This window comes from Thunnus albacares, chromosome 7 (assembly GCF_914725855.1).
Source record: "Thunnus albacares chromosome 7, fThuAlb1.1, whole genome shotgun sequence".
Lineage (NCBI taxonomy): Eukaryota > Metazoa > Chordata > Actinopteri > Scombriformes > Scombridae > Thunnus > Thunnus albacares.
Window position 1 is genome coordinate 4,668,379 of NC_058112.1, and position 27,638 is coordinate 4,696,016.

Genomic DNA, 27,638 nt, shown 5'->3' on the forward strand with positions numbered 1-27,638 from the left:
GGTTTGTTTCTAAGTGTTTCCATATTTGATCTTAAAGTTATTTTAAACAATTCTCCATATATGGGCTTGTGGATGTTTAGATTGGACTGGAACAGGCTTTGTCTTGTGGAACAGTTCAGGTTCGCTTCAGCAACTCAAAGGCAGCCAAGAAGTGTTTTGTTACTCTGCCTCATTTCATTCACGCAAATAGAAAACACAGTCAATGCCTCGCAGTGCTGAATCAGCGATATCCCTCTGCTTGTTTCTTCTGTCATTTTCAGTATGCAACCGGGAGAAAGACATCGTGCTGCAAATGAAGCTGTCTGAGTCAGTGCTGCAGCGGAACAGCCATTATTTGTGTCATCTTTCAGATTCCAATGCACACTGAGCAATAAATCAGCAGGGAAAGCATTACAAGTTGGGGTGTTAAGTTACTCACCACTGACAACCAACATCCGCTGAGTCCAGTTTTAGTATCTCTCTGCGCTAACTTTACTTTAGCTTTAAGTACACCATCTTGCTTACATCGTCAATCCTTTTTATGTGGATGCTAGTGTGTTAAAGGCAAGGGAGCAGTTTAAAGCTGGGAGGCCCTGATAACATAGTAAAGTTGGCATGCAGAAGGTCAGTTGAACAGAAATAATGTAAGAAATGTGACTTCGAGAGAATGACAGCACTGCATGGCTATGGAGCAGAAAATATTCAGACTGTGAGGCAAAAAGAAGTCTCTACATCGATACGTTTCTGTCAAGGAGGTAAACCTTTTCATCAAGATGTAACCACCACTGGCAGTTTAACAAAATCATGTTCATACAACGTCAAAAATGATTTTATCGTAAGACATTTTATTAATATTTTCAATTGACAGTATCAGCCAAAAACAAACATTGAAAATGAAATCATATTATGGCAATGGTATAGAAGTTTCAATGGAACATGAGGGCTTCGGGACGAATAGAGGGGGGGGGGGAATCAATATCAGATCCATCAGAGATTATAAATTAGATCACTTCAAACACAGCTGTTTGCAGTTTTGTTTGACTATATATTTTTTCTAATGCAAAGTTGAAAGAGCGAGGGAATGAAGGGGTCTGTGGGTGGGGGGGTCAAGGTTCAGGGATTATCAGCAGGTCAAAGGGTCATTTCTGTGGAATACAGGATCTGGCCTTTTGTTCGGGAGTTGCAAGACAGGCACAGCATGAACAGCAGGGATGAGGATGAGGTCAGAAAGGACACGGGGGAAGAGTTGACAGGATGGTCTGAGGATGAAAAGCTAGAGGTTTCAGACAGGTCATAGTTGAGGTTGAGAGTTCAGGTTGCAGAAAATTTTGTGCTGACAGTGCACTTATCTGAAGTTGTAACTTTAGCGCGGGCGATGGAGGAATGATGGGGAGGGAGGAGGGAGGGAGGTAGAGAGAGACAGAGATAGAGGGAGGGTGTCCGGCACATGCACCTGGTATATGTTGCCAGGCAGCTGGAAGTGGGTGTGGTCTCAGGAGAGCGGGGCAGGGCAGGGAGAGAGAATTATGATATGCAACAAGAGAGGGGGGAAAAGTCACACAATTGGCTCCCTGCAGAGGACGATTTCCAGCTCGCCACGGTAGAGCTTCCCTCCGTCAGACAGGCTCATGATGCTCTGCTTGTAGCCCGTCAGGTTCTTCAAGTCCACCTCCTGAACAAGAGAAAGGGAGGTATGACAGAGTCAGTAAAGCATGAATCAAGTAGAATACTTTATTTGGATCCAAACCTAGTCTGAGCAAGCTAAATTCAGCCTGAAGTGTCTTATATTGTCAGATTGTTCTCTGTGAGTTATGTAGGATGTTGGTTTTACAGTTATTTGGGTGAAGAGAGCATGGCGTAGGGAAAGTGAACAAGATCTAGGTTTTTAACTAGAAAAGCTCATTTAATTGATAGGAAGTTTAAGACTGATGGCCAATTTACGCTTCATAGTTACTGTTGCTATGTTCTCTACAATGCTAACAATGACAGGTTTACCACACAAATTTCTTCAATCAGTCAGTCAAACTTTGCTTGTATAGCACCTTTCATACAGGTTAGTGCAATTCAAAGTGCTTCACAGATGACTGACAAGCCCATAATAAGACAGAACAAGTGTAGGCCATAAAACCAAAGAAAAAACTATTTGAGACTAATGCACATGAGAAATAAAAATGTAATAAAATAAAATATATTAAAAAGCTATAATACTAGTAATAATAATAGAAAAGAGTGAAATAAAAACGAGATAAAAAAATGGATAAAATAGATTAAAAAGACAACAAAACAAAGACAAATAAAATTGATAAGAACGATAAGAAATATGGTTATTTTCGAAACAAAGGGCCTTTAATTTCAGACAGAGGTGGACAAAAGCAGGCATGTCATTTTTAGCCAACAGCCATCGATTTTTCCATCAAACTGAGCATCATTAGCAGATATTATCAGCTTTAGTGAGCTAGCTAATTCATGCTAACTCTGTGAGCTGTCTGAAACATCTTCGTTCTGCTGTTGTTTCCAGTTGTTTTAAAACTAGAACTATGCAAAAGATGCCAACATACATGCTACTTTATAATGCTAAAAGAGGCTGAAGCAACATGTACTAAGCAAAATGTCAGCCTCCTCACTAGTTAATGATCCATGTAGCTGTAGAAGATGTGCTAAATAAGCAACCTTGCTCTTGTATTGCAGTGTAGAGTTTGTTAGCCCTGGTAATATAGTACAGTATTTCAAATAAAAATGTAACTAAAGTGTTATTTTTGTTCTGACATTTGTACGTATTTTTTAAAAGATAATCTTTAAATAATCTTTTATCACCACAGTGGAAATAAATGGACTTTAATGAGTCCATTGTGACATCGCTGTAGTTGTGTAATTCACTGCTTTCACAATGTCATGTAAACCTATTTAACTAAACATGAGATCAACACATTTGAAATTTGAGATGCTGTTAAATGTAAATTTTCTTTGCCAATCAGAAATCTGTATTTTACTGAGTTCAGTAATGATCAGAGAGAGTCACAAGCCTGACAGATACCAGACACCTTTATCAAAGTACTCATCTCACCTTCTTGTTTGTCTGGTAAAGATCTCGTAGCAGAGCATCCAGCTCCTGCTCATCAATGTAGCCATTGCCATCCTAAAAAAGAAAACACACAATATGTTATTTTGATGTCCAAACATACAGATAATTGGAATGATCTGGAGATAGCAAGCACACTTTGAAAGATAAATGCAACCATTTAAGAACAGCTCAACAATACGCACCTTCTTTAATACACTTGTTTTTTCTCCCTCTAGTCTACTCTTTGTTTGGATTTTGAGCTTCCTGATTTTTGTGCACGGCTCTGCTGCTCAACTTCATTCAATACTTTATGGCAGCCATCATGAATGCACCAGCCAAACAGCCATTCATGACTAATGATTTAAAAAAAGACTTTCCATTCACAACTCTGTAAAGGGAGTTAGCTATAAAGTCAATATGGAGTCACTTTGCTAATTAATGAGTTGTGTTTCACAGTCGCATTGAGTTTGGGGCCAGAAAATAAGTCCAAATTGTTGGAAATTTTCCCTTGGCAACTGGCACAAAACTGTTCTGTTCATCTAGGCTCAGTCTCAAGATGACTTCAGAGCTGAGTGGCTTTGCCAGTCTTATTTTTTAACTTTGGGAGACGCTCTTTGATGTTTACAAAGCTAGATTGAAGTGTCCCAGATCTTGGGAATAAAGTGTGAATTCTATTTATTTTCCCTTTAAGGATGAAAGACCTGGGACTCTGCAGAGTTATGGGAAAACGGAGCAACATCAGGTATCAGCCAGTCTGTCTTAATTGCGTGCCATCTTGCACTTCAGACATTTTCAAGGCTTCGCACAGTTTGGTGCTCTGGCACTGTGAGCCATGTTAGTGTTCAGCTGACCGGACACACTTTGCCCTACCCACAGTCTCTCAGCACCAGTGACAGCAGCTGCCTGTGTTTCAGCTGCAGGGGCTGAGCTCATAACAAAATGATGAAACTAATTACACACATAAATGCTAGTGCTCCATACTCAGAGAGTGTCTACACGAATGGACTGCAGGGGCTCATCCATCATTGAACATTCAACCCTGTCCCCTGCAAGTGAGCTTGAACGGGCGCTAGCCTTCAGTTCAACCAGAGACATGAACATGCACGCAAAGCCCCCAATGCTCTGAAGGACTCCTCTTGCTCTCCAACTTTAATGCCAAGGTTGAAAACTTTAAGATTTATTAAGGTTTAAGAGTTATTATTGATCTTGAAAACAGTTTGACAGACACTTCTTAGCACAAGGTCAGTTTAGTGGAACTTTTCTAGATCTTTCAGGGAGATCTCATAGCCTTTATCAGCGGATTGAATCGGGTTGTGGCTGAAAGCACAAAAAAATTCAAGTAAAAATAGGAGTTGAAAACAGTTAAGTAGGGTTTTGCAGTCATGGAGCTATATCGTCAGAGAGTTTTAGTGCTAGAGCTAGAAACAAAATATTCAAAAACCAATTCTTAAGATTTTTATTGTTAATTTTTATTTTAATAATACAGTTGGTGATCAGCAGGTGCAAAAATCTTACCTGCATCTCTAAAACAAACTCTCGCCATCTACTGGAATCTCAAGACACTGCCAAATGTCTCCTTCCAACAGACCAAACACTGATGTTATGTCTCAATTCAATCATAAATAGTACTACATACATTAAAGATGTTAAGGATTATAGTACTGTATGCATTTGAGACACACAATGAGTGTTTGGGATACTCCAGGAGAAGGAGTTTTCCTGCTCACAGAGTTAATAGCATTAATTAGCTAGCTCGCTAAAGCTGATAATATCTGCTAGCAAGGGTTTGGGTCCCTACCTAAGAACAACATATAGAAGAGGAAGCAAGCACATGACAGCCAAGCTAACTATAGCAATGGTGCTGTGCCACATTAAGCTGAGTTGTTTATTTCCTCAAAAATGGAGTCAGCGTTCTTATAGCTATCTCGATTATGGCATGGCCCCTCAGGCTCACAAAAACTCACAAGATATCATAAACAAGAAAAATGATTTAGCAGATGTACAGCTTGCTGCTCCCACCCCTGTTACTCTGCTGTGTTCCCGTATGTCTTGTATCCCTGTAGTCCCTCCCCACCAATCTATTGCTAATGTGGAAAATGTGGCCATTAACTGAACCACTGCTCAACCACCCTGAGCTGTTTACAAAGGGACAGGTGTGCTGAGCCTAACTCATTTCCCTAGGCAGTCGGGAGCACCTACTGCAGGTACAAAACAAGGATTTTGCATATTCATGATTTTGACGACAGGGAAACTCCAAAACAAACAGCACTGAGCCTTCCAGACAACTTGACTTACCCTGCTGCAATTCTGTTCTTATTTTACTGTGTAAATATACATTTTATTTTAAGTCTTCTCACTGCTTTTGTATACTATTCTTGAGATACAGCATGCTGTTCATAATGCTGACACAAGCCCATCAAGCTAGCTTCTGTACCACTAGCGTATTACTTAAATAAACTTGTATCCACTAACATACTGTATAAGCACCTTGTTATTTTAACCAAGATATAACAATTTAATTAGCATTCAGCAGCCACAGCTCCCATGATGTTTTGTTATCATGGGAGCTGTGGCTGTGGGGGCTGTAAGTGTTGCTAACAAAATCGGCTAACTGTTTATGATAAAATACGATGAGGTGTTTGAAATATATGTATAGAAAACCCCAGCTTTTTCAGGGATAGAGATGAAACTGTCTATTCCAAACACTGAAAACTGAAAGCTAGTGGAACGCAAGCTAACCCAGAATGGGGTCCAGACTTCAGCTGTGTGTCGAATAAAATGTCACCCACCTTGTCATAGTATGTGAAGATGGCATTGAACTGCTCACTGGTCAACTTGACACCCTATAAAAACAAGATTTGACTTTCACTGCTCACAAATAATCAAACATAATTTTATAATAAGTGACTGTTTTAAAGTAAGACCATGGCTACACATTATTAAATATCTCAGAGCCATTAATTGTGTATCCATGTTTGCTCCCTACCTGGAATTTGAGTAAGAAATTCTCTTGAACAGGGAGAAGCCTATGAGAGAGGAGGACTTCATTAGCAGACACAATAGTTGTTAAATTATTCAAATCCGTTGACGGTGAATGAACATCAGCAGGCTATGTGCTTCAACATTTACACAGTGAATAGAAGCAAGTAAAATTGCACATCACCTTGCCATCTCTGACAGGCCCAACTTCCCATCTCCATTCAGATCAAACATCCTGAGCTACAAAGAAGAAGCAGAACAGAGAGAGGAAGGAACAGAGGAAAGACAAACTTCTTTTAAATATATGTATATGCTGTTAAGATGAAGGTAATTGTGGACCCATGAATTTCATTGACTGAGGAATAGAATGGACAGTCTAATTTTTATTATACATCCACAACTTTTTTTCATAGTTCTAGATGTTTAACAGTGAAGGGACTGTCCATAATACTTGCTTCAGCCATTTCAGACAATGTAGTAGATGGTGGATTTTTACAGAATCATATCCTAAAGATTTCCCACTTTTTAGTGGAGAGTTACATTAGGAGGAATTAATAGAAAAGAGATTTGCTCACAATGTTATATTTCCCTCAAAGAAAGGCAAAAAATGGCCTTCTAATAATTGTAAACTATGTAATTGCAAGTACATTTGGTATACAACCATGAATGTTTAACATGGAATTCTCTATTGACATGTCTTACGAAAGAAATGTATTAGTTATTGACAGAATACACTTACTGAGGTATTATGCCATAGTTAGTCAGACAGGATTGGAAGCATTATGCTTGTTGTTATTGTTGGATTTATTATATATTATTCCATCTTTAACTTTGGCCATGCTAACTAATAATTGTTATCCATATACAGTCTAACCTTGCCCGTTGTCCTGTAAGTTATATGTTTCATATTTGTGTAAATTTGATAGATCTGCTATATAAAACTGCCCATCTTAACTACATTCAATTAACGTTACTCGTTTATTCAAATTTTTGCAAGAGGAAAATGTTCAACCAGCAACGCCTGACTGATATTGGTGCCTTTATTACATGTATGTTATCATCTAATAGGGAGTCTTATACAAATCTCTAAAAAGTTGCTGTATTCCTTCAATTACAGCTCTTACCATCTGCGGTTCTAAAATGTGCAATAAATCTGTGAAGAAAAATAATGACCATCTATGAACGTTCAGGAAACTGCTTCAGTAAATCAGGTCAGGTCAGCTCTGGGGCTTCCAAGAAGAAGCAGATGTTAGCACATCTGGCCTGTAAACACACAACCTGCAGGACATGACGGGTTGCGACCACTCAGCCGCACAGCGCTGCTGCCACCAACACGATATAGCCTCTGCAGTCCTCCACGCCAGATAGACACTAGACCTCTCTTAATCTAACCTATGATTTTACTTTTTATTAAAACAAACATGTGTGTATCTTGAATATAAAAACAAACATTTGCAACTCAAATGACTAAGTTTAACCACTTATAGGTTTTTTAATTATTTTGAGAGGCTCTAATGCATTATCAGTAACTCATTAGTATTTTCTCCTCACTTTATATTACTGAGAGCATTTTCTGAGCTGAGGGAGGACCTTGTTTACTACACTGTGGTGAACAGTGTCCTCTTACAGCAAAATGTGGATAAAATGAAATGTAAACTGACCTATTTAATGTTCCTGATACTAAGTGTAGCCCTAAAGAATACTGTAGCAGTAACTTTAAATAAATGCAAACTGTACAATTACATTGTGTGTGTAGGAGATATGAGGAGTTGTCTAGTGTGTGTGTGTAAGTGAGAGAGAGTCTTACTATGGTCTGTGTGTACTCCTGAAGCTTCTGGTCATCGTAGTGTCTGTTAGCCTTCTCCAGCAGGTCTGACAGAAAGCCCTGAGAAGACAGACACACATCGATAAAATAAAGAGAAGTGGCTCTCTCTATATATAGCTCGCTTATAGGTCATAGATGTTACATGTAGGCTCACACTTTACAAGTTGTTTTATCAAATTATCTTTTAAAATCATCCTGCTCTGGGAATGCTAACTGTTTCTTATTTCTGCTATTTTAATATTCAAAGAAAAACAGAGAACTGCAATCTTGTCTCTCTCAAACTTAAAAATAAGGTCTGCAAATTGTGGGGAGGATGTACTCAAACCCGTTATTTAAGCGTAGCAAATCTTTACTGACACAAAATAAAAGTTATGTAAAAAAGTAGTAGCCGTAACATGCATTCAAGTATCCAAAATGTGATGATAGTGATGAAGAGTGGAGTTTAATTCTGCTGCTGGTTGAAAGCCTCATGATTTCAGATTTTTCACAAAGGAATAAAATGAATGAATCATTAAAGAAAAGAATAAATGAGAGACTGAAAGAATAAAGATCAAAGAAAGACAAAATAGTGAAGAAGGAAGGACTGAAGGATGTGGGGAAGGAAAGAATATTGGAGAGACAGAAAGAATGATGATAATAATATTTTATGAGTTTATCTTGTGTTTTGTGTTGAAATTCTAATTTGCTAAGTAAAGAGTAACTATAACTATCAGGTAGAGTAAATGTAATGCAGTAAAAGTATAAAGCCTCTGAAAATACTCAATTATCTCAAATCTATTCTTGCATTACCTGTACAGTACTCGAGTCCGTGAACATATGGATATTTTCTACGTTGGCCCACAGTCATGTGGTGTGACACATGTCTGATGCCTGCGATCTCATCTGCTTTTTTTCCCAAGCTTTCAAAAACCCACACCTGAGTAACTCATCCGCACCTGGTCAGCTGGAACAAATGTGATCCCATAACAACCCAAGCAGCATAATCACCGACCCCATTAACGCACAACTCCCAGGTGTTGAGCACTTTCCTTTATATAATTTTACACAACATTTCCAAAAGGTGCTCAAGAGAAAAACATATGTGCAGTCTGTCAATCTTTTTTTGTGTCTGAATCCTTGCCAGAGAGAGACACTCATGGTCACTGGGGAATTTCCTATGGAGCAGCCACTTAACTCTCCTCTGTCAAAGCGTCTGCCTGGCTTTACTCGCACATATGCTCACATGTATTCAAATGGGAAAAGCACTGAAAGTTCTCTGTATCATTTTGAAATGTTGATTATTTGTCTCTATCTAATATATCACTTGACGGCCCCAGAGGTCCCAGCTTGTGCCAGATTCAGTATATGAGTTTATTATATTTGCTTGCAGTTTCTATGACTTCAGATATGAAAATAAACATTTTTTAAAGATTACATGATCCTTAAAGGAATAATTTGACATTTCTGGACATATACCTTTTCACTTTCTTGCCAAGAGTTAGATGAGAAGATTGATACCACTCTCATGGCTGTCTGCTAAATATGAAGCTGGAGCCAGCAGCCAGTTAGCTTAGCATAAAGAATGGGACCAGGTGGAAACAGCTAGCTCGGCCTCGTTCCAAAGGTTAAAAAAGTACGCCTGCCAGCATCTATAAAGCTCAATAATATCTTGTTTGTCAAGTCCATTCAAAAACCAAAGTGAAAAATTGTGGTTTTACAAGAGGGTTTATGCCTGAACTATTTCTTGACATTACTGTGAGGTTGACAGGCAACCAGCTGGCCTGTAGGCATATTTTTTATCTTTGGACAAAGGCAGGCTGTTTCCCCTTGCTTCCAGTCTTTATGCTACACTAAGCTAATCATCTGCTGTATGTCTAGCAACATTTCGCATAAAGACATGAGAGTGGTTTCAATCTTCAAATCTTACTCTTGGCAAGAAAGCAAATAAGCGTATTTCCCAAAATGTCAAACTATATCTTTAAAGATCCCCTTCAGATATGTTTGAAGACATATAAAAATACTCTGCTTTCAATAATAATTTGTGCCTGATATGTTTTTTTTCACAACAAAGTTCAATGACCTTGTTAAAAATTCTCAAAATGACATCTTCTCCTTCTCCGTCATTGAAAATAATATATGTTCCAGCTGCATACTGGACCATGACTGGCTCCCAGGCTAGTTGTGATGTAACAAAATAATCTTATATATCCTTGCGTTAAATTGAGACATAAGATGAAGCCCTTTCCTTCAGCAGATGAATGTGAAAACAGTCTACTGTCAGACTCTGCACAGTGAAGATCAAAACACATTTTTGAGCAGAGGGGGACTTTAAGCACAGAGATAACACAAAAAAAAAATGTAGATGATTGTTTTTGTCTCTTTCTCTACTTTCTTTTTATTGGTGCAAACGACTGTGAGTTGACATAAACAGAAAAGAATCCATACAAGTCAAGACATAGTGTGTACACTTAATATGTCGATGAAACATGAAAATTAAAAATATGGGAATTACATTGATGGTAACACAACAACACAAACATAAACATGTAGATGATTACAGGAAAAGAAAGGGAATATGCTTTATGTTGCAATCTGAATGATCTACTGTCTGATCATTACAGTTTGGGGTGGGTGTTCTGTGTGTGAGCATTTGAATGTGTATGGCAGGGGGAGGAAAAAAAGAGATAACAAACAAAATAAGAACAAGCATGGCCAAGTAATCAGATGAATAAATAAGCTGCATTTGTAATATTTGTTTGACTTTAATGTATCAATGGGAGTCAAATTGACATACCTTCAATTCATTTGCCTCAATATAGCCACTGCGGTCTGTATCATATCGCCGCCATGCCTGCAAGAAATCAACGAAACGAACAGAAGAAACAGTGGACTAAAAGTATTTTCTCAGCACAGATGCACAAAGCACAAAGACACTCTCCTCTATTTCTCCCCCCTACATAAATCCTCTCTGATCGAACCACAGATTACTGTTTAACTGCACTAAGAGTTGATTTTCTCTGGTGCAGAGCAGAAATCGTTGCAGAGGGGATGACCACAAAAGCCTGGACCATCACTGTAATCACACAGTTTCTAATATGATCCCGTTCGCCCACATACTGAACAGAGGGCAACGAGAGACATGAGGAAGGGAGAGAAAGTCATTTTAATGAATGTTTTAATCTAGCAGCTGTCCCTGTCCAAAGAAGGGCTCCTTATCAAAGATGGATGGCCTTCCGTCCTTCTCCTTCTCCCCTCCTCCTCCCCCCTCTGCTCCTCCTCTTCTCCTCTGGGCTCTTGCAGAAAGGAGCTACAGTGGTATTATCCATTATAAATGACTCTGAAAATAGAAGGTTCTGCTTCCTCATTCTAACCCTTTAAAAACCTCTCTGCCCACTTCCTCCTCCCCACACCCTTCAACAAAGACTGATTAATCCTCCTATCTTGTTTTATGCTCTCAAACTCTGGCTCTCAATTTCCCATCGACATTTCATTTACGCCCCCACTGTTCCTGCTTTCTCTCGTTTGCCTTTTGTATCCTTCTCCCTCCACACCTTCTCTTTCATTCATTCTCCTTCTCTCATTTCATTATTTCTACTCAATATGACACAGGAGACAAGGAAGGCCTCTTCCCCACATGTAATTGGTTTCTAATTGGCTCCATTCTTTCAGTGCAGCAGATCTAACATGAAATCTGCCATTTTTCTTATCTTCTAAAGGCATTTAGTGGAATAATTATTTCCTTTTTTCTGGTACCTTTCAGCACACATCTTGCTCTGCTGAAGGCTTTTTGTTACTATCATTCAATATTCATAATTCACAGCAGCACCAAACTTCTTTGTAACATACTTGGAAATACCCATATATTAATGGTTTCTTAAATGCACGACGTGGCTGAGCAGAAAAGAAATTCTTATCTTCTGTAAGGTTTTGCTAGTAACTAAATATTTTGTCATATATGATTAATTGTGTTTGTGTGTGTAGCTAATGTCCACTTGCTATTTAGCTAAATTGATGTAGTTGTTCTGATAACCAGCGTTGTCTTGTTGTTGACTTTGTTATAGATGTTATAATTGTTATAAACAAAATGTTAAATATGTCTATATAGACATATACATATATTTTGGTACTTTAGTGGGCTAGTTTACCCTGCAGTGTGTGGTGTCACAGTTCGTAGTTGGTAGAAGACTACTGATCCTCCTCGTCTGCTTCATGTATGCTAGTTGTAGTTGTTTTCTGTTCCTGACTAGTCTCAATAAAGCTGGTTCTAAAGTACAGCTAAGTGTCTGACGTTTTTTGTGTGGTTACTACAGATTATAATATGTGTTATTCAGTATTTAGTATCTCATATAAATGCCAATCCTGTCTGACAATGCCACTGGGGGGTGCCAAAGTTTTACATTTTTTTAATTCTACTTTGGTGATTTTAGGTTAAAAGGCTGCATGTAGGCAAATGTGCATGGGGGTCATTCAGAAACTGTGCAAAATCCCCCTCCTACTCTAACCTTCCTCTACCTGCTTCACTGCTTGCTGGATGGGAAGAGCCCCAGAATCAATTTAGGCAGCCAGCTCACCTGTGGCAAACTTTTGAGAACAAAGAAGCTGGCTGTCCTCGTGTGGATGCCTCATCCCTCCAATAGTTTGATCTGTGTATATATGTAAGTTTCCTTTGGTTTAAAATGCATTTATAGCTGCTTTAGTAGTTTGATTTATTTGCTATACTAAGTAGTAGTGGTAAAGTTATTTCTTCATTTCTAGGTTTACATACTAATTGTGAAGTTAAATTACCCTTGTTGGATTAATAATTATTGAAATTAGGAGTTATTATATTTAAATTAATATCCTTTGTTATCCTTTTTCTTCTGCTATCAAATAAACCAGTTTCAGTTATTCCATAATAAAAGATTGGACTGGAACCAGACTATCCTTAGGAGGTATAAGTATTCCTGCAAGCTAAATATTCTTCAGAAATGTCAGGTCTCAGAGTTGGATCAATCAATCAGCTTGTGTGATGCTTGATGAGATTTGTAAGATATTCTGCTAGCCTCTGCACCTACCCATAACACCCTCCTCTGTGCATCTTTGGCGAACTATAATTCCAGCCTGAGTAATTAACACAAATTGCTGTGCCATCATGCTGACTAGCGAGCATAAAACACTGATGCCAATGGTTCCCATAAAATTAGCTGAATCCTCTCAAGCCACAACGTGTGACTTGCAGACAAGTCTATTATTCAATCCTCCTTTTAACTTCAATGAAGGGATTTACATTAAATCTATCTTTCTCAACTACAGTATGCGTCTTCTCCTTGCTCACTTGCCACATATTAGTCACATCTATCCACAATATATCTGTGCTTAGCCAATTCTATAGTCGATGTTCATGATGGACCAGCTGTGGTCACTCGATTTGTAATCCAACTGCTAAATCTCAACAGCAGACACAGGGGCAGCCATGTGCAATGGAGGTCAAGAGTCTGCGGTTTTCATGCCATACTACTCCAGTTTATTTCACTAATTAGTACACCCTCAACCATACAGAGGGAACTAATCCGTGAAATTAGCTGGTAGGTAAGAATGAGAACATGCAGACTGTCAGTCCTCTATGGTTGATTTACTCTGTGCTATAACATATGGTGTGTCTGTCCTGACTAATGGCATTTCTTAGTGAACAAGAGGCTTTCGTGCAAAACATTGAAAACAAAGAGCTGATCAAATTAAACAGTTGTCAAGAGGGGGCAGCAGCTTTGCATTAAAAGAATATATCCACCAATACACACACACACACACACACACACACACACACACACACACACACACTCAGAAACACACTCTTACCGCCATAAACTCAGCACTGGAGCTGACAAACTGTCTGAAGCAGAGCAGGAAGTTCTCTTCAGTTGGGAGAATCTGGGCCAGCTAGAGAGAGAAATGATAAGGAAACGGGAGTGGTGAGAGCACAAGATGGTGGAGTTGATACACTGGCAGAGATGAAGACTGGGGAGCTTTTTGTCTGCAAAACCTCAAATGGCCAACTCAAACATAAATAATAGAGTGCCATAACCTCAGAAACTGGGCTATGCCCATGTTAGAATTATTTTCAAAAATCATGCTTTTGGATGTTCAGACAAATCCCTCACAATGGATTTTCACTCACAGGAACAACTGGACCTGAAACTCATTTGCAGATTTTCCATGCTGGTGGCTGATTATTGATATTGCAGAAGCCCGCTTCCTTGCATCGCTTTCAAATCATGCATAGAAAATGGTAAAATTGAGGGAAGGCAACATCCCAAACTGACACTCCACAGAGATCATAAAGACCGCATTTATGCAATTGATTGGAGTATTGACCAGGCCTCTGACTGTATTCCTTTGGCTTCGTGAAGTTTATTTTTTAAACAACTTTTTCCACTCTGCATAGAAAACGGAAAACCCAAACCCTCTCTACAGTTATCTTTGAGTCTGAAATGTATGGTAAATGCACATTAAAAAATATCCCAGCCATGGAAATGTAGAACACCTACACTGAATGAAGGAAAATATTCACCATAGTCTATGAAATAGTTTTTTTCAATTTGGGAAAATACACTTATTCACTTTCTTATCGGGAGTTAGATGAGAAGATTGATAGGCTCCCACATATCTGTCCATTAAATATGAAGCTGCAGCCAGTTAGCTTAGCTTAGCATACAGACTGGAAACAGGGAAACTAGCTAGCTTGTTTGTTGAATCTGTACAAAAAGAGGATAAAAATGACAATTTGTTATATGGGGAGTTATGAGCTCCCCATATAACAAATTCCTACTTCCTGGAGTCTCTACTTGACCAGCACATAACCCTGGTATAACTACAAAATGTCATTTCAATTTTGATAAAGATCAAACAAATGAGATATAACATGTTAAATGTTTAAGAGGTGCTGGTTGTTTTTGGTTGGTTTTGTCACCCCTGGACAGAGCTAACATTAGTGTAGCTGTTTTTCGGTCTCCCATGCTATGCTAAGCTAACTGGCTGTAGCTTCATATTTAACGGACGGACATGAGAGTGGTATTGATCTAACTCTCTGTAAGAAAGCAAATTTACCAAAATGTTGATCTATTCCTTTAATGAAAACTGCAGGTATCCAAGCATAATACAAGAAGCACATTTAGTGCCTTACCTCTGACATCTCAATTTTTCCATCTTTGTTCTTGTCAAACTTCTGCATGAAGTCCTTCATCTTTTCTCTGAATATGGGGTTTGAGGGGTCCTAGAAAACATTTTTTTTACTCAGTATAAGTGAAACTTGAACGGACAATATGTGTGTCTGTGTTGAATCTCTAGTCCCTGGACTCACCACCCCTGCTCCTCTCCGGGCCATCTCCAACTCCCTGAAGAAGTTCTCCAGCTCCTTCCCCTCAATGTAGCCATTACCTGGGAGACAGATTGACCGTAACGTCACATTATTGCAACACACCACTCAAAGGGCTCTCTCAGTATTGCTGACATAACCCTAACCCATCAGAACAGATGTGGTCACGGTGTCACAGTGTCAAACAGATCCCAGCATGGCTCACTTTTGCACCAGTATTGATTCAAACATGAGCCTTTTACCAGTAACTCTCTTCCTTCCCCTCTGGCTCAATAGATTAGACTATTGACTGACACAATGCAAACTGATCACTCCTCAAAGACTGTATGTTCACAGGGTTGTATGCAAGGGGAGGCTATATATGGAAAATTGCTTTTTCTAGGATTTCAAAGTTAATGATCCACAGGCAGCTTCTTTTACTCCGCTGAGATCAATACTGCCTTCAGCAGGGGAATTTGGAAAATGGGACGAATCAATATGAATAACAGTGTACTAGTGTAATGCCAAAAATAACATATTGAGACAATTCCAACCTGAATTGCTTTTTTTAAGAATACTCACAGTAAAAGTGATGATATTTTGTGAAGCAGAACAGAAGCTTCCAGCTATCCTTCAGAAAACATCTTAATCTTGTTTCACTGCATGCTTTCAATCATTTTGTCAGACTAGCTGTCACTTCTGTCAAATGGTGCTTATCTTATTTGAGAATGACACACCTGAGATGCTGTCCATCATAATTTGTTCTGACACATTTTGCTTGGGAACAATGAAGTTGATAATCTTATTTTATCTTTTATTATCTTGTATCTTGACAAATGAGTGTGCCCGCTTCACCCAGGTAGTATGTGAGCCTCTGCCGATATTCTATCAACAAGCACGCTGAATGGCTGAACAGATGGCTCCAAACGATGTGACTAGCTGCCTCAATAAAACCCTGGAAGGCAGAGCTGCCTCATTATACACTTACAAAGATTATTATGCCATCCACTTCCTCTCCTCTCCCTCTAACTCGCCATCTCTCTCTGTCATCTTCACTCTATCCAACCAACATCTTAGCGGCTTTGTTCTATCCATGGAAATGTTTGTATGTACAGTATGTGCGTGTGTGTGTGTGTGGGCACACATGCGTTCCTTAGTGATGTTATCAAAACTCATGAATACAAGCTTGGCTGTTTCAGTAAGTGGGACAATGAAATGCCTCGCTGCTATCGAGCCTCCCTCCTGTGGGTCTTATTGACATTTAGCACTCTAGAGAGAAATGGTCTGCTTGATAATTAAACAGAGTAAGATGTGATTAACTACAAGGCGAATGGCCTAAAATGACAATAAAAATAGATTTATGAATAGGTTACGCCAAGGTGCTGTCATACGTTCGATTAATGCGGCAATAGATCCATACATCCCATTATGTTTGTGCCTAAGGGAGCATCTGTTTGTGGTTGTGCTGTGCTTATTTAGATGCAGTACTTTCTCTTCCAATCAGCCTTTAAGCCATAACAATATGCTTACGGTAAACTATGGTTTAACTGGTTTAAATGTTATATGTCCTGCAGCCTAATTACAGTATGCCCACATTGCTCTAAGCTGTCCCTGGCAGCTACCAAATGCAAACTTCCCAGTGAACACATACTCCTCATTTATGCAAACCATCCATGATGTTATATCAGTGTACAGATGTAAAAAAAAAAAAAAAAAAAAAAAAAAATCACTGCCAGTGGATATTTTATGGCTGACTTCAATCGACTTCCTGATCATTCAATGTAAATGTCAAATAATGACTTTTATATGTCTTAATGAAAGCACTCCTATTGACTTGCTCTCATATACTTCTGCAGCTTACATTCTGCACAATCCCGTAGTAGCACAACACTGAACACTTGCACCAACCAATAAGATAAAAGGTTCACAAAACCAGTTTTGGCCCATATACACACTCTTTGGAATAATGTGTCTCGAGTCCCAGGAGATGCTGGCTAAGACACTTTACTCTTCTGGTTCTGATTCTAAAAACTTAACCCCAACACAAGAAAAGTGTCAAAGGTGGGCAGCTGCGCCAACCGAGTGCATATTTAAAGCTTATATAAAGTTACCTTTCAGAGGAGAGCGCAGTCCAGTCATTTCAAATATTTTGTGTAGAGATCATAGTTTGGCCAATTTAGGAGGTGTGAGATTTTGCTTCATATCCAGAATTTCATATCTAGGTTAATAAAAATAATTGACAGCAAATGCTCTATAATTAGCAAAAAGAACTGGAGTTGCTTCCTTCTTCAGCTTTGAAGCAATGGAATTGAAAAGACCTGACAGAGACAGCAGAGAAAGATGAGAGGGACACAGAACGGAGGAGCTGCGAGAGATGCAATCCAGATGAGATTTGATCCTGGGCCAACAGGGGAATATGTGGTTTCATCATCTCTGGGTGCATCGCCTCCTGTGTATTTTTATCTGCAACTCAGAGATGTTTACTCAACCCGAGCAAACAAATTAGCTTTCCTTTCTTTCTGCAGAGCCAGAAGACACTTCCAGTAATGAGAGCAGAAATCAAACACTGTAGCCAAATCTGTTGATTCACTGGTTGTATTTGATTTGCAAAGTGGCTCGTTGCAAAGCCCAATATGTAAAATACCTCGGTATTAGGACACCTGGAAGTAAGAGGCGGTCGGACTGATGCTCATTAGACATAAGCAAGCTACAGACAGATATGACAACTTTATCTGCACAGTGGCTCATTGGAGCTCAGCTGCCGAGCCCCTCCACCCCACCCAGCTCCTCATTCCACCTTGATTTCCCTGTGGAATATGTTTCAGCATGTATGCGGGCGTCAAAACAGACCACATTAACAATGAATTCCCAAGAGTGTGTGTGTGTGTAAAACAAATAGGTGCAACACAACTCGTCTTGTCTGCAGGTGTATTATGGACATTGCAAGAAAGTTGACTGATTTAAAAACAAGTAAAACTGAAGACTTGGTGTTCAATAACGACTAGTTGCAGCCAGGAATCAAAGTGGTGTTTTATATTTCCTGCCTGGTTTATGATTTATGAAAATTTTATTAGTTGAGAGTGTCTAATAACAAGTAACCAAGGGGTTGGTTAACTGTGTCATTTTGATGTTATTTATCCGGCGCACCAAAGGGCACAGCGCTTGTACTCCCTGAAGGATGAAGCCCCTGATGCACTGTAGGCCAATTATAACCTATTCAGCCATTCAATAGGGGACAATGAGAGAAATAAAACGTTTTAAAGGAAAAGGGTGGTTTTTTTTTCTTTCCACTGTGGATACTGAGTCTATCCAGTGTTTTTCGAAAAAAGGTTTCATCAGCATTCTCATCAGTTCACACAATTCTCTTAATCCACAGTAGAGCCCGCAGACCTTCAAGTGAAAATAAGAAGATCTCCATAATCAGACTTATGAGGATGTCATGACAGCAGTGGCATGCCATATCACACATGCTGTACAGACATATCTGTACAGAGACAAACAGAGGGTCTACAAGAGAGGACACACATCAAGATTGATAATGGGGAAGACACAGGCTGTGTGTGAATGTGTATGTGTGTGTGTGTGTGTGTGTGTGTGTGTGTATGTGTATGTGTGTGTGTGTGTGTGTGTGTGTGTAGAGAGAGAGAGAGAGAGAGAGAGAGAGAGGAGAAGGAGGAGGGGGTCGTTGAATAAATTACGACATGGGGCAGTTTTATGTTGACAGATATCGCATCTATAAAACATAAATCAGCGCCTATATGAAGCTAATTCTACTGCATGAGGAGCTTAACCTGACAGGCTGAACTCACTGATGAAACTTAATAAATCTGTTTTTTATTAGAAACGGATATCAATACAAGGAGCATCACTCACATCCAATTACTTACAGTTAACAAACAAAACGATTATGGGTAACCCACAGAAAAAAGACTAATTGAATGATAAATCGATTTCCTGAAACACATTGAGTTAGGCGCTTTCATTATTGAAATATGTCAACGTCAGGATGGACCTCATGAACCATGAGAGGACTTCTGTTGGAGCGCTCTGTGCGCTCATGAAGCTTCACTGATGGTGGAATAACCATTTCGTTTATACAGTTTACTCAACATTTGAGGCTGATATCATGTATATACATCTAGGTATATTGTCTGTTTATTATGATAACTTGAGCGTTTCGTGAGAAATAATGGATCTAACTGTGTTTTTAACCAAAAGAAAAAAAAAACCTGCGCCGTGTCGGGAGTGGTCCGCATCAAAAATTCATTTGAAAAATGTCAAACTTTTTAAAGCTTTCTATAACTTGCAGCTGACATAATTTCATGCTCTTAAATCCACTGTTAAACAATGTTTAAGGTGAAAATGTCCCGTTTGACTACTTAATTATTCTATTAACTAAGGGATTAATAACGAATACCATCATTAATTAAAGAGGAAATTGTCTCTATAGTATTAGCCACAACCGTCACTGTGGGGACTTTATGTTTCTTGGATGCAAAAGTGAGTTAACATATTACATTATAACAATATTTTCCTCTCCCGGAATTTCCTGAATTATCGCTTTACTCCCCCAAAACGACAAATCTCTGTCGTAATATTATTATCTATTATTCTAAACTTGATAACGGTTTTAATTGTATTATTTAAAGGATGCATTTCAGTCTTTTCCCCCATTAATTTCCCTGGATGATTATTATTAATCTCCCTTCAATCGGCTGCATTTTACAGCAGTGATATTAGATTCAGGAATATTTAATGCAACTTTTAGAAAGGAAAAAAAGTGTCCTACCGTCAGTGTCGAAATGTTTCCAAATATCGAGGAATTGGGATGCGGTGACCTCGGCCAGGTGCAGGTGAGGAGGCTGCTGTGCCTTGTTTGCCATGATGCTCTCGACGGATGCTGCAGGTCAGACGCCAAGAAAAGTCCGCTACTAACTTTTCTGTGTCTCTGTGTCAAACACACCCCACACTGTGGCCCCGGCGCGGCGCCCGCCGCTTTTTAACCCCGGCGCAGGAGCGGCAGCACTGCTGCACCGCCGCTGGGGGCGCACTGCCACCGACAACATCCATCTGAGTCAGCGTCCCTCTGAGCGTGAGGGTGTGTGTGTGTGTGTGTGTGTGTGTGTGCTTCCCAGCTTGATGTAGTTTTGTGATTGGATGTCTCAGACACTGCAGTGGATGGACTGATGTGTGTGAGCGTAAGATGAGAGAGATGCAGATAGTGTGTAGATTGTTTTTTTTTGTTGCATCATCATGCTTTACAGTAGATCCCATGTGTACGTGTGTTTGATGCAGTGCACTTTCAGTTGCTGGAATGCATGCGTGTGAATTCCTATACTTGTATGCACGTGAAATGCATACCTCTGTGTGTGTGTGTGTGTGTGTGTGTGTGTGTGTGTGTGTGTGTGTGTGTGTGTGTGTGTGTGTGTGTGCTCGCGCGCGCGCGCGCGTGTCTCGAGTGTGTTCCCTACTACATCTGTGTGTATCTAAGCGTGCAGCTCCCGAAGCCTGTCTGCCAGTGTGCGAGGCTTCACAGACTTAATTAGAACTCACACACTAATCACATTTCCCACACTGCTTCCAGCCAGCAGTGATTAGCCCACATAATAAATGTAAATTCTCAAAAAAAAAGAGGAAGAAAAAAAAAACTTTTTCATTAATGACCAGTCTAGTGTGCAAAGGGGCAGGCAAAGCCACAGATCCTATCCTAGGAGAATGAGGATGAAAAAAATGTAGGCTTCTCATATATATTTCTTCAACTCATTTACTGCACAAGGTGATAACATTCAGGATGAAGTAATAAGACTGTAATGAGCACGAGGCCAAGTATTCCTAGAAGCAGTTTCCCGCTGTTGGACAAAATCTGCAAAAAGACAGCTTTTCACATATGAGGAATATTAATATTTTCAATTGACTTACATGTTTTTGTTTCACAAGCCCCATAAGTCGATTTCAATAGACCCAGACACAGATATTTTGACATGCCATAGAGCAGGAAGAGCAAAGGTGTAACAAATAACATTAATGATCTGTTCCATTTGAGTGCCCCAATAAGTCATGCCAGTATAAAGCAGCATGCACAAAACCAGGGTCCTGGGTCCTGGGCATGCAGTCATTATTATTTAAGGCTATTAAGTAAACCTGTGCATTTCCTGCTATGTCAAAATAACATGTCAAAATAATCTGTCTATTGAGGCAAATCAAGAGTTGGGGGGGTGTTGGTACGTGTGCTTTTGAACTTTGAACAGAGCCAGACTAGCTGATTCCACCTGCTTTCAGTCTTTATGCTATATACTGCTCTCCAACTAACAGCCCCAACTAATGTCTTCTACTCACTCTCAAGAAGAAAGTGAATAAGCTTATTTAACAAAATGCTGAACTTTTCCTTTAAAAGGTGGAGTATTATTAATCAAGATTGGTACCTTACTTGAAAGCTAACCCTGAGTGTGAGCAAATAATTAAGATGATCCCGATTAACAAAATCGGGATCATCGGGATCAAATGGACCTGTCATATCTTCACAGAGGTGAAGCAGTAATTTTCCAGATTCACCCTGCACGCTGGTACAATGCTGACACACTGCTGGCAGCCGACTCCTTCTGGAGGCAGCGTGTGAAAGTCAACAGAGACGTTCCCCCACTAACACTATTTCCTAGGCTTGTAAGAGTCACATTCACTAAGAGAAGCAATGCTGTCTCAGAGGTAGCTCAGGTACATGACTGCGCATGAGAACAGCTCACGTGTGTGTGTGTGTGTGTGACAATGAGAAAGACTGAGTGTGTGACGGTGTATGACAGCGTTTAAGAGTGTAAACTCAGCAGACCTGTCCCACTCTATTTCCTCTGCTTCTCTTTTCACCCTACAATAATCAATAGTGGGCCCTGGGCTCAGCTGGCACAGCGCCAATAGATATCAACATTACATTACAGATGAGGCCTGTCGCCAGCCTGCGGGGACTGCCGAGTCAGACGCACATCGTTCTCCTCTCTTACTCTCTTTAGTCTTTCCTATCGTCTGTCTTTATCTGTGTGTCCTGTCTTCCACATCCCTTCATTCAAAGCAGAGAGGCAGCTATTTGCATCTCGCATGAATATCTTTGTAGACGTCTCACTTTTCACAGTGAAGCTGAGTTGAAGGCATCTGTGCGAACGTGTGTAAATACAATCCAGCCAAGTAATGCTGTGTTTGTGTTGTAGGGCTGCCTGCTTCATTTGTATTAATATTTCAGCTCCACAGAGGGCTGCACCTCTACAAGCTGTATGTAGATGAATTATGTAACAGAAAGGAGCCTGGCACGGAACAGCCATTTCCACTTCATCTCAATCTCACAGCGTCTTCATCTGTTTAAGGTGTGTGTGTATGTGTTGTGAGGGATTGGAGGAGAGAAACTGAAGATGTGGAGAAAGTGTGGAGGTGAATCTGAGGTGTTGCTGAGGTGTGTGTGTGTGTGTGTGTTTGGGGGGGGCATCTTCTCCCTGCTTTTCACAAATATCCAGTGGTGGAAGAAGTACTCAAATCCTTTACTCAAGTAAAAGTACCAATACAGCAATATAAAAATACTCCATTAAAAGTAAAAATCCTATATGAAAAATCCTACCCAATTAAAAGAACATAAGTATTAGTAGCAAAATGTGGTTAAAGTATTGCAGGTATTGTGTTTTTTTCCCTCTGACTGATATTATTATATATGACATCATTAGATTATTAATACTGAAGCATCAGAGTGTGAGCAGCATGTTACTGTTGTAGCTGCTGGAGGCGGAGCTAGTTTGAACTACTTTAGCGCAGCAGAAACCTCGAAGGAGAGATGCCTCAGCCCCCACCTGAGCAGAGCTTTAATCATGAGAGACATCAGAGCCAAGAGGAAGAGTCTCCACCCCAGATACCAACTACCACCTGTGAGGATTCACCTTCTTCAACCTCTGAAACCCCATCCAGATGAAAGAGCTGGTCACTGCTTTTACCAAACATATCCCCCCCCCACTAATTTTAGCGTTATTTCACTAACAAAGACCACGCCATTTCAACGGTATAAAAAGTAGATTTATTTGGATTGTCGAGAGGGTTCAGGATTCGATGAGGATAGTGTATGGTGGGCTGGATGGGGGTCAAGAAGAGGGATGAAGGGGGTCGATTGCCGGGGGATGAATGAGAGCTGAAGGTTGGTCCGGGTCGTGTACGGTGGGATGATGGGGTCGAGGAGAGGGATGAAGGGGGTCGATGGCATGGGGATGACTGGGGACCAAATGGAATCACAAAGAGGCTGGAGCGGGGGTTGAGACTGGGGGACATGTCTCGATGAGCTTTCTGCTTTGTCATCCCCTGAAGTTAACTTCATTGGACTAAGTGAGAATGGGCTCTTTGAATGTCGCTGAGGTAGGTATGGAATCTTGGGTAGACTAGCGGTCGAGAATTTTATTTATTTAATTTTAACAGGTGGTCTGGGATTTCTTATTTGGAAGCAGTTGAAGCGGCCCCACTGCGGAAGAATTGGCCAGAGTACGGTTAGGAATGTGGACTGACTTTGTTGATGTGAGGAGACAGGTTGCCTGTGCAGAGAGTTTGGTAGTCGGCCAGGAAGTCTGAAGTGAGGGACGAACGTTTGGCATAAGATGTGGTTCAGACTTACAGATAACATGCCGAACTGTACAGCATGGAAGCTGAAAATGGAGGGACTGGCTTTCAGGTGGGAATCTGAGTCTGGTGCATAGATGCAGGGATGAAACAAAAACACAAGGCAATTAAGATGTAGGGAGTAGGCACATGGGGAAATACGACCTGGCCCTAGCTAGGGCTGAAGCAGTCTGTTGCCGCATTGTAGTGGCAGCAGGATGGAATCATCGGTGTGCCAGTGTGGGAGGCACTGGGTAGGGAACCCGCAAGCGAGTCGGCTGGAGCGGTGGTGGAACTGGAGGCTGTGCAGAACTGGAAAGCCTGGCTTTGTAGGCCATGGAGGGGCGGAGTGGTGGAGGCCAGAGTGAAAGTGCTCGTGGGCACAGAGTTAACGACGGCTGGAGCGAGGGGAGCTAAAGACAGAAAAAACATTTGGGTGTTGGGGAAGGGAGGGGAACAGGGATAGAACAGTAGGAAATTGAGTGGGTCCATCAGAGGGAGCATCGTGACTTGGTGCAACTGTTGCTGTGGTAACGGCAGGACCGGAGGTGGCTGAGGGAAGAAACATAAAAGAAGGAGCTGCTGGAGCGGGTGGAGCCAAAAGCGTAGAGGTAGCTGCAGCTGAAGGAATGGAAGAGGAAAGGATGAGGGGATGTATGTGCGGGGGTTGATTGTGCAGCGTGCAGACACGGGAATGAGAGAAAAGACGAAAAACACGAGACAGATCAGACAGGGAGGGATACGACCTGGCCCTGCGAGAGGGCTGAAGCAGTTGGCTGCATCGTGACGTCATTGACGTGCGGCGTACAGGTGGCGCTGGTCAGGAACCCGGAAGTGAGCGGCCTTCCGGAGCGGTGGTGGAGGTGGAGGCAGAGAGGAGCAGGAAGAACCTGGCTTTGTTGTCAGTTCAGCGAAACGGGATTTGTATCCGGAGATCAGCTGGGGCTGAAGAAGTCTGGGCCCTGTTGTGGTAGGCGGTGTTGTGATGTCATCGGTGTGCGGCGTGCGGTGTCCCGGCGGCGGATAATCAACCCGGAAGAGCGGGAGGATTTGAGTTGCCGGCGAGAGAGTTGATGGAAGTAGAGTCTACATAGAGTTGGAAAGTTTGTCTTTATCATCGTTTCATGGGAGTGGGACGACCGTGTCCTTGAGAGCTCGCCGGAGGTGAGCAAACATCCGGTTGAAGACGTTAGTCGCTTGGAAAATAGCCTCGTCCGAGTGGGCCATTGCATGGATGAGTGTGGAGCGTCTGGATCCCAGCTGATCAGAAGCGCGGCGTCTGGAGGAGAAGGGTTCCATGTGGGTGTGGTGGTGAAGGAGATATCACGTTGGTATTGCTGGATCTAGTCGTGGGCGGTATGTTGCCGAGGAACGTGGATCACGGAGCACGGACGGGAGGTAAGTGTTTGCGATGCAAGCGTGTTGTAGGTCACGTGAGAACTGAGACGAACGGGAGAGAGAGGGGTTAGACGCGGTATGCACAGATGATTGAATTAGTGAGGCACAGGTAAATGAATTTAGTGAGAGAGAGGGGCATGGTCTTGTTCCTGAACCTTTGTTATAATAATAACGTCATTAAACATCATGTCTTTGGGAGGAAAAACATTTTTATTCAATAATTTTATTGTCAAGCACAAACTGAAATTTGGTTAGATCAAGATAACATTGCAGCTGTTCTTATCGAGTCAACCCCTCCCTACTTCAGTGTGATGAGTGAAGCTAGAGTACATAAGAGAGAAGGTGGAGTTGTCATTTTGTTTAATGATTCTCTCCAATGCCAGCAGATATCTTATGGAAATTTTGTTTCTTTTGAATATGTAGCTCTTTAGTTGAATTCCTCTTCTCGAGCTATGTTCCTAAATATCTGCAGGCCACCTTATTACTGTGCAACCTTTTTTGATGACTTTGCTGAACTGCTGTCTATAATCAGTATTGATTTTGACTTTGTAGTCATTGTCGGTGATTTTAACATCCATGTTGACAACTCCCAGGACAGAGGGACTAAAGAACTGTGTTGTGTTCTTGATAACTATGGCAACATGTGAAGGAGCTCACACACACAACAGGGGGCACACTCTGGACTTAATCATCTCTAAGGATCTGAACATTTCTAAGGTTGTGGTGACTGATGCTCTGCTCTCTCTGATTATTCCTGTGTTTTCTTTGAGAGTGCAATTTCTGTGCGTGTACATGTTCAGAGGTAATCACAAGATGGTATTTTACTGAAAACACCAATGAAACATTTATTCAGACTCAAGCTCTTCCACACCTGCCCTCTCTTGGGCACACAACACAATCCAACTGAAAATGCAAGAAAATCCCTCAAAGTCAAATAACATAAACAAGCTCAACCAAATGACCAGGCAGCATAAGTGTAACATGGAAAACCCAAAAGAAAAAAAACATAAAGAGTCCAAACACAACAGAAATTCCTGGCAGGATGTGACAGGTATGTGTTGTCCCTGTGTCAACTTAAAATCAATTCAAGTAGTATGACACAATTTTATCCAATCAACCATAAAAACCTGGAGGACATTTTACAACATCTGAAATCTGAAAGGCTTTTTCAAAAAAGCTACTAGTTACTAATTGCATGGCCTCAGATCTTCTACAGATTGTCAACATGTTTCTTCTCTCAGCTTTCTTCCCACAGGTGCTGAAAAGTGCCGTCATCAAGCCACTCTTAAAAAAACCCCAATTGGTCCATAGGCCCATATCAACTCTCCCATTTTTAAGTAAAATCATTGAAAAAGCAGTTTTTTATCAGCTGAACAACTACTTGGCACCAACTTTTGATGTCTTCCAGTCAGGATTTCAACTAAACCACAGCACTGTTCTTGTTAAGGTCTTCAATGACATCCACTTAAGCACAGAGAGTGGCAGAATTCCAGTCTTCTCATTACTGGATCTCAGTGCTGCATTCAACGTGGTCAACAACATATTACTAGAAAACTGGAAAACTGGGTGGGACTTTCTGGCACAGTATTAAATTGGTTTGAATCCTACTAGGACAGGGGACTACTTTGTGTCTACAGGTAATTACACATCCGAGCTCTGAGTTCCCCAAGGCTCCATTCTGGGGTCTCTTCTGTTCAACATCTACATGCTTCCACTGGCTCAGATTATGGAAAACAACAAAATATATCACCATGAGTATGCAGATGACACACAAATTTACATAACTATATTACCAGGGGACAATGGTCCAATTGTGATTGTATTGGACCATTGTCCCAATGGTCCAATACAATCACTGAATAAGTGCATTGAACAAATCAACAATTGAATGTACCAGAATTTTCTTCAATTACACAAAGATAAAACTGATGTAATTGTTTTTGGAGCCAAGGAAGAGTGATTAAAGGTCAGTGCTCAGCTTCAATCAATAATGTTAAAAACTCAGACCTGAATTTCAACAGCTACATTAAGACAATTACAAAGTCAGCCCACTATCACCTGAAGAATATATCAAGAATTAAAGGACTTATGTTTCAGCAGCATTTGGAAAAACTTCCATAAATATTTATCTTCAGTAGACCCGACTGCTCTAATGGTGTCTTTACAGGTCTCTCTAAAAAATTGATCAGACAGCTGCAGCTAATTCAGAACGCTGCTGCTTGAGTCCTCACTAAGACTAAGAAAGTTGGTTTATAAAGCACTGAATGGTTTAGGGCCAAATTAGGGCTAAAATTCTGATCTGCTGCTACGTTATGAACCATCTGGACCTCTCAGGTCGTCTGGGACAGGTATGCTTTCTGTCCCCAGACAAGCAGCGTTCAGTTTTTATGCTCCACATATCTGGAACAAACTCCCAGAAAACTGCAGGTCTGCTGCAACTCTCAGTTCTTTTAAATCAAGGCTGAAGACTTTTC

At 40.7% G+C, this 27,638-nt stretch overlaps 1 protein-coding gene across 2 annotated transcripts; it reads right to left on the bottom strand.

Moving 5' to 3' along the window:
- Nucleotides 1-804: 804 nt before the first annotated feature.
- On the bottom strand, nt 805-26,216 carry calb2a (calbindin 2a). 2 transcript variants are annotated; one of them, XM_044357509.1, is made up of 11 exons: nt 23,932-26,216; nt 15,160-15,236; nt 14,983-15,072; nt 13,659-13,739; nt 10,618-10,674; nt 7,827-7,904; nt 6,204-6,259; nt 6,027-6,066; nt 5,830-5,883; nt 3,044-3,115; nt 805-1,651 (listed from the first exon to the last, which is right to left on the bottom strand). In XM_044357509.1, the coding sequence occupies exons 2-11, from the start codon at nt 15,181-15,183 to the stop codon at nt 1,535-1,537; spliced, it is 669 nt and encodes a 222-aa protein (XP_044213444.1). In that variant the 5' UTR covers nt 15,184-15,236; nt 23,932-26,216; the 3' UTR covers nt 805-1,534. The 2 variants fall into 2 exon arrangements, with proteins under 2 accessions (XP_044213444.1, XP_044213443.1); XM_044357508.1 differs by lacking the exon at nt 23,932-26,216 and adding an exon at nt 19,943-20,521.
- Between the last annotated feature and the right edge of the window lie 1,422 nt (nt 26,217-27,638).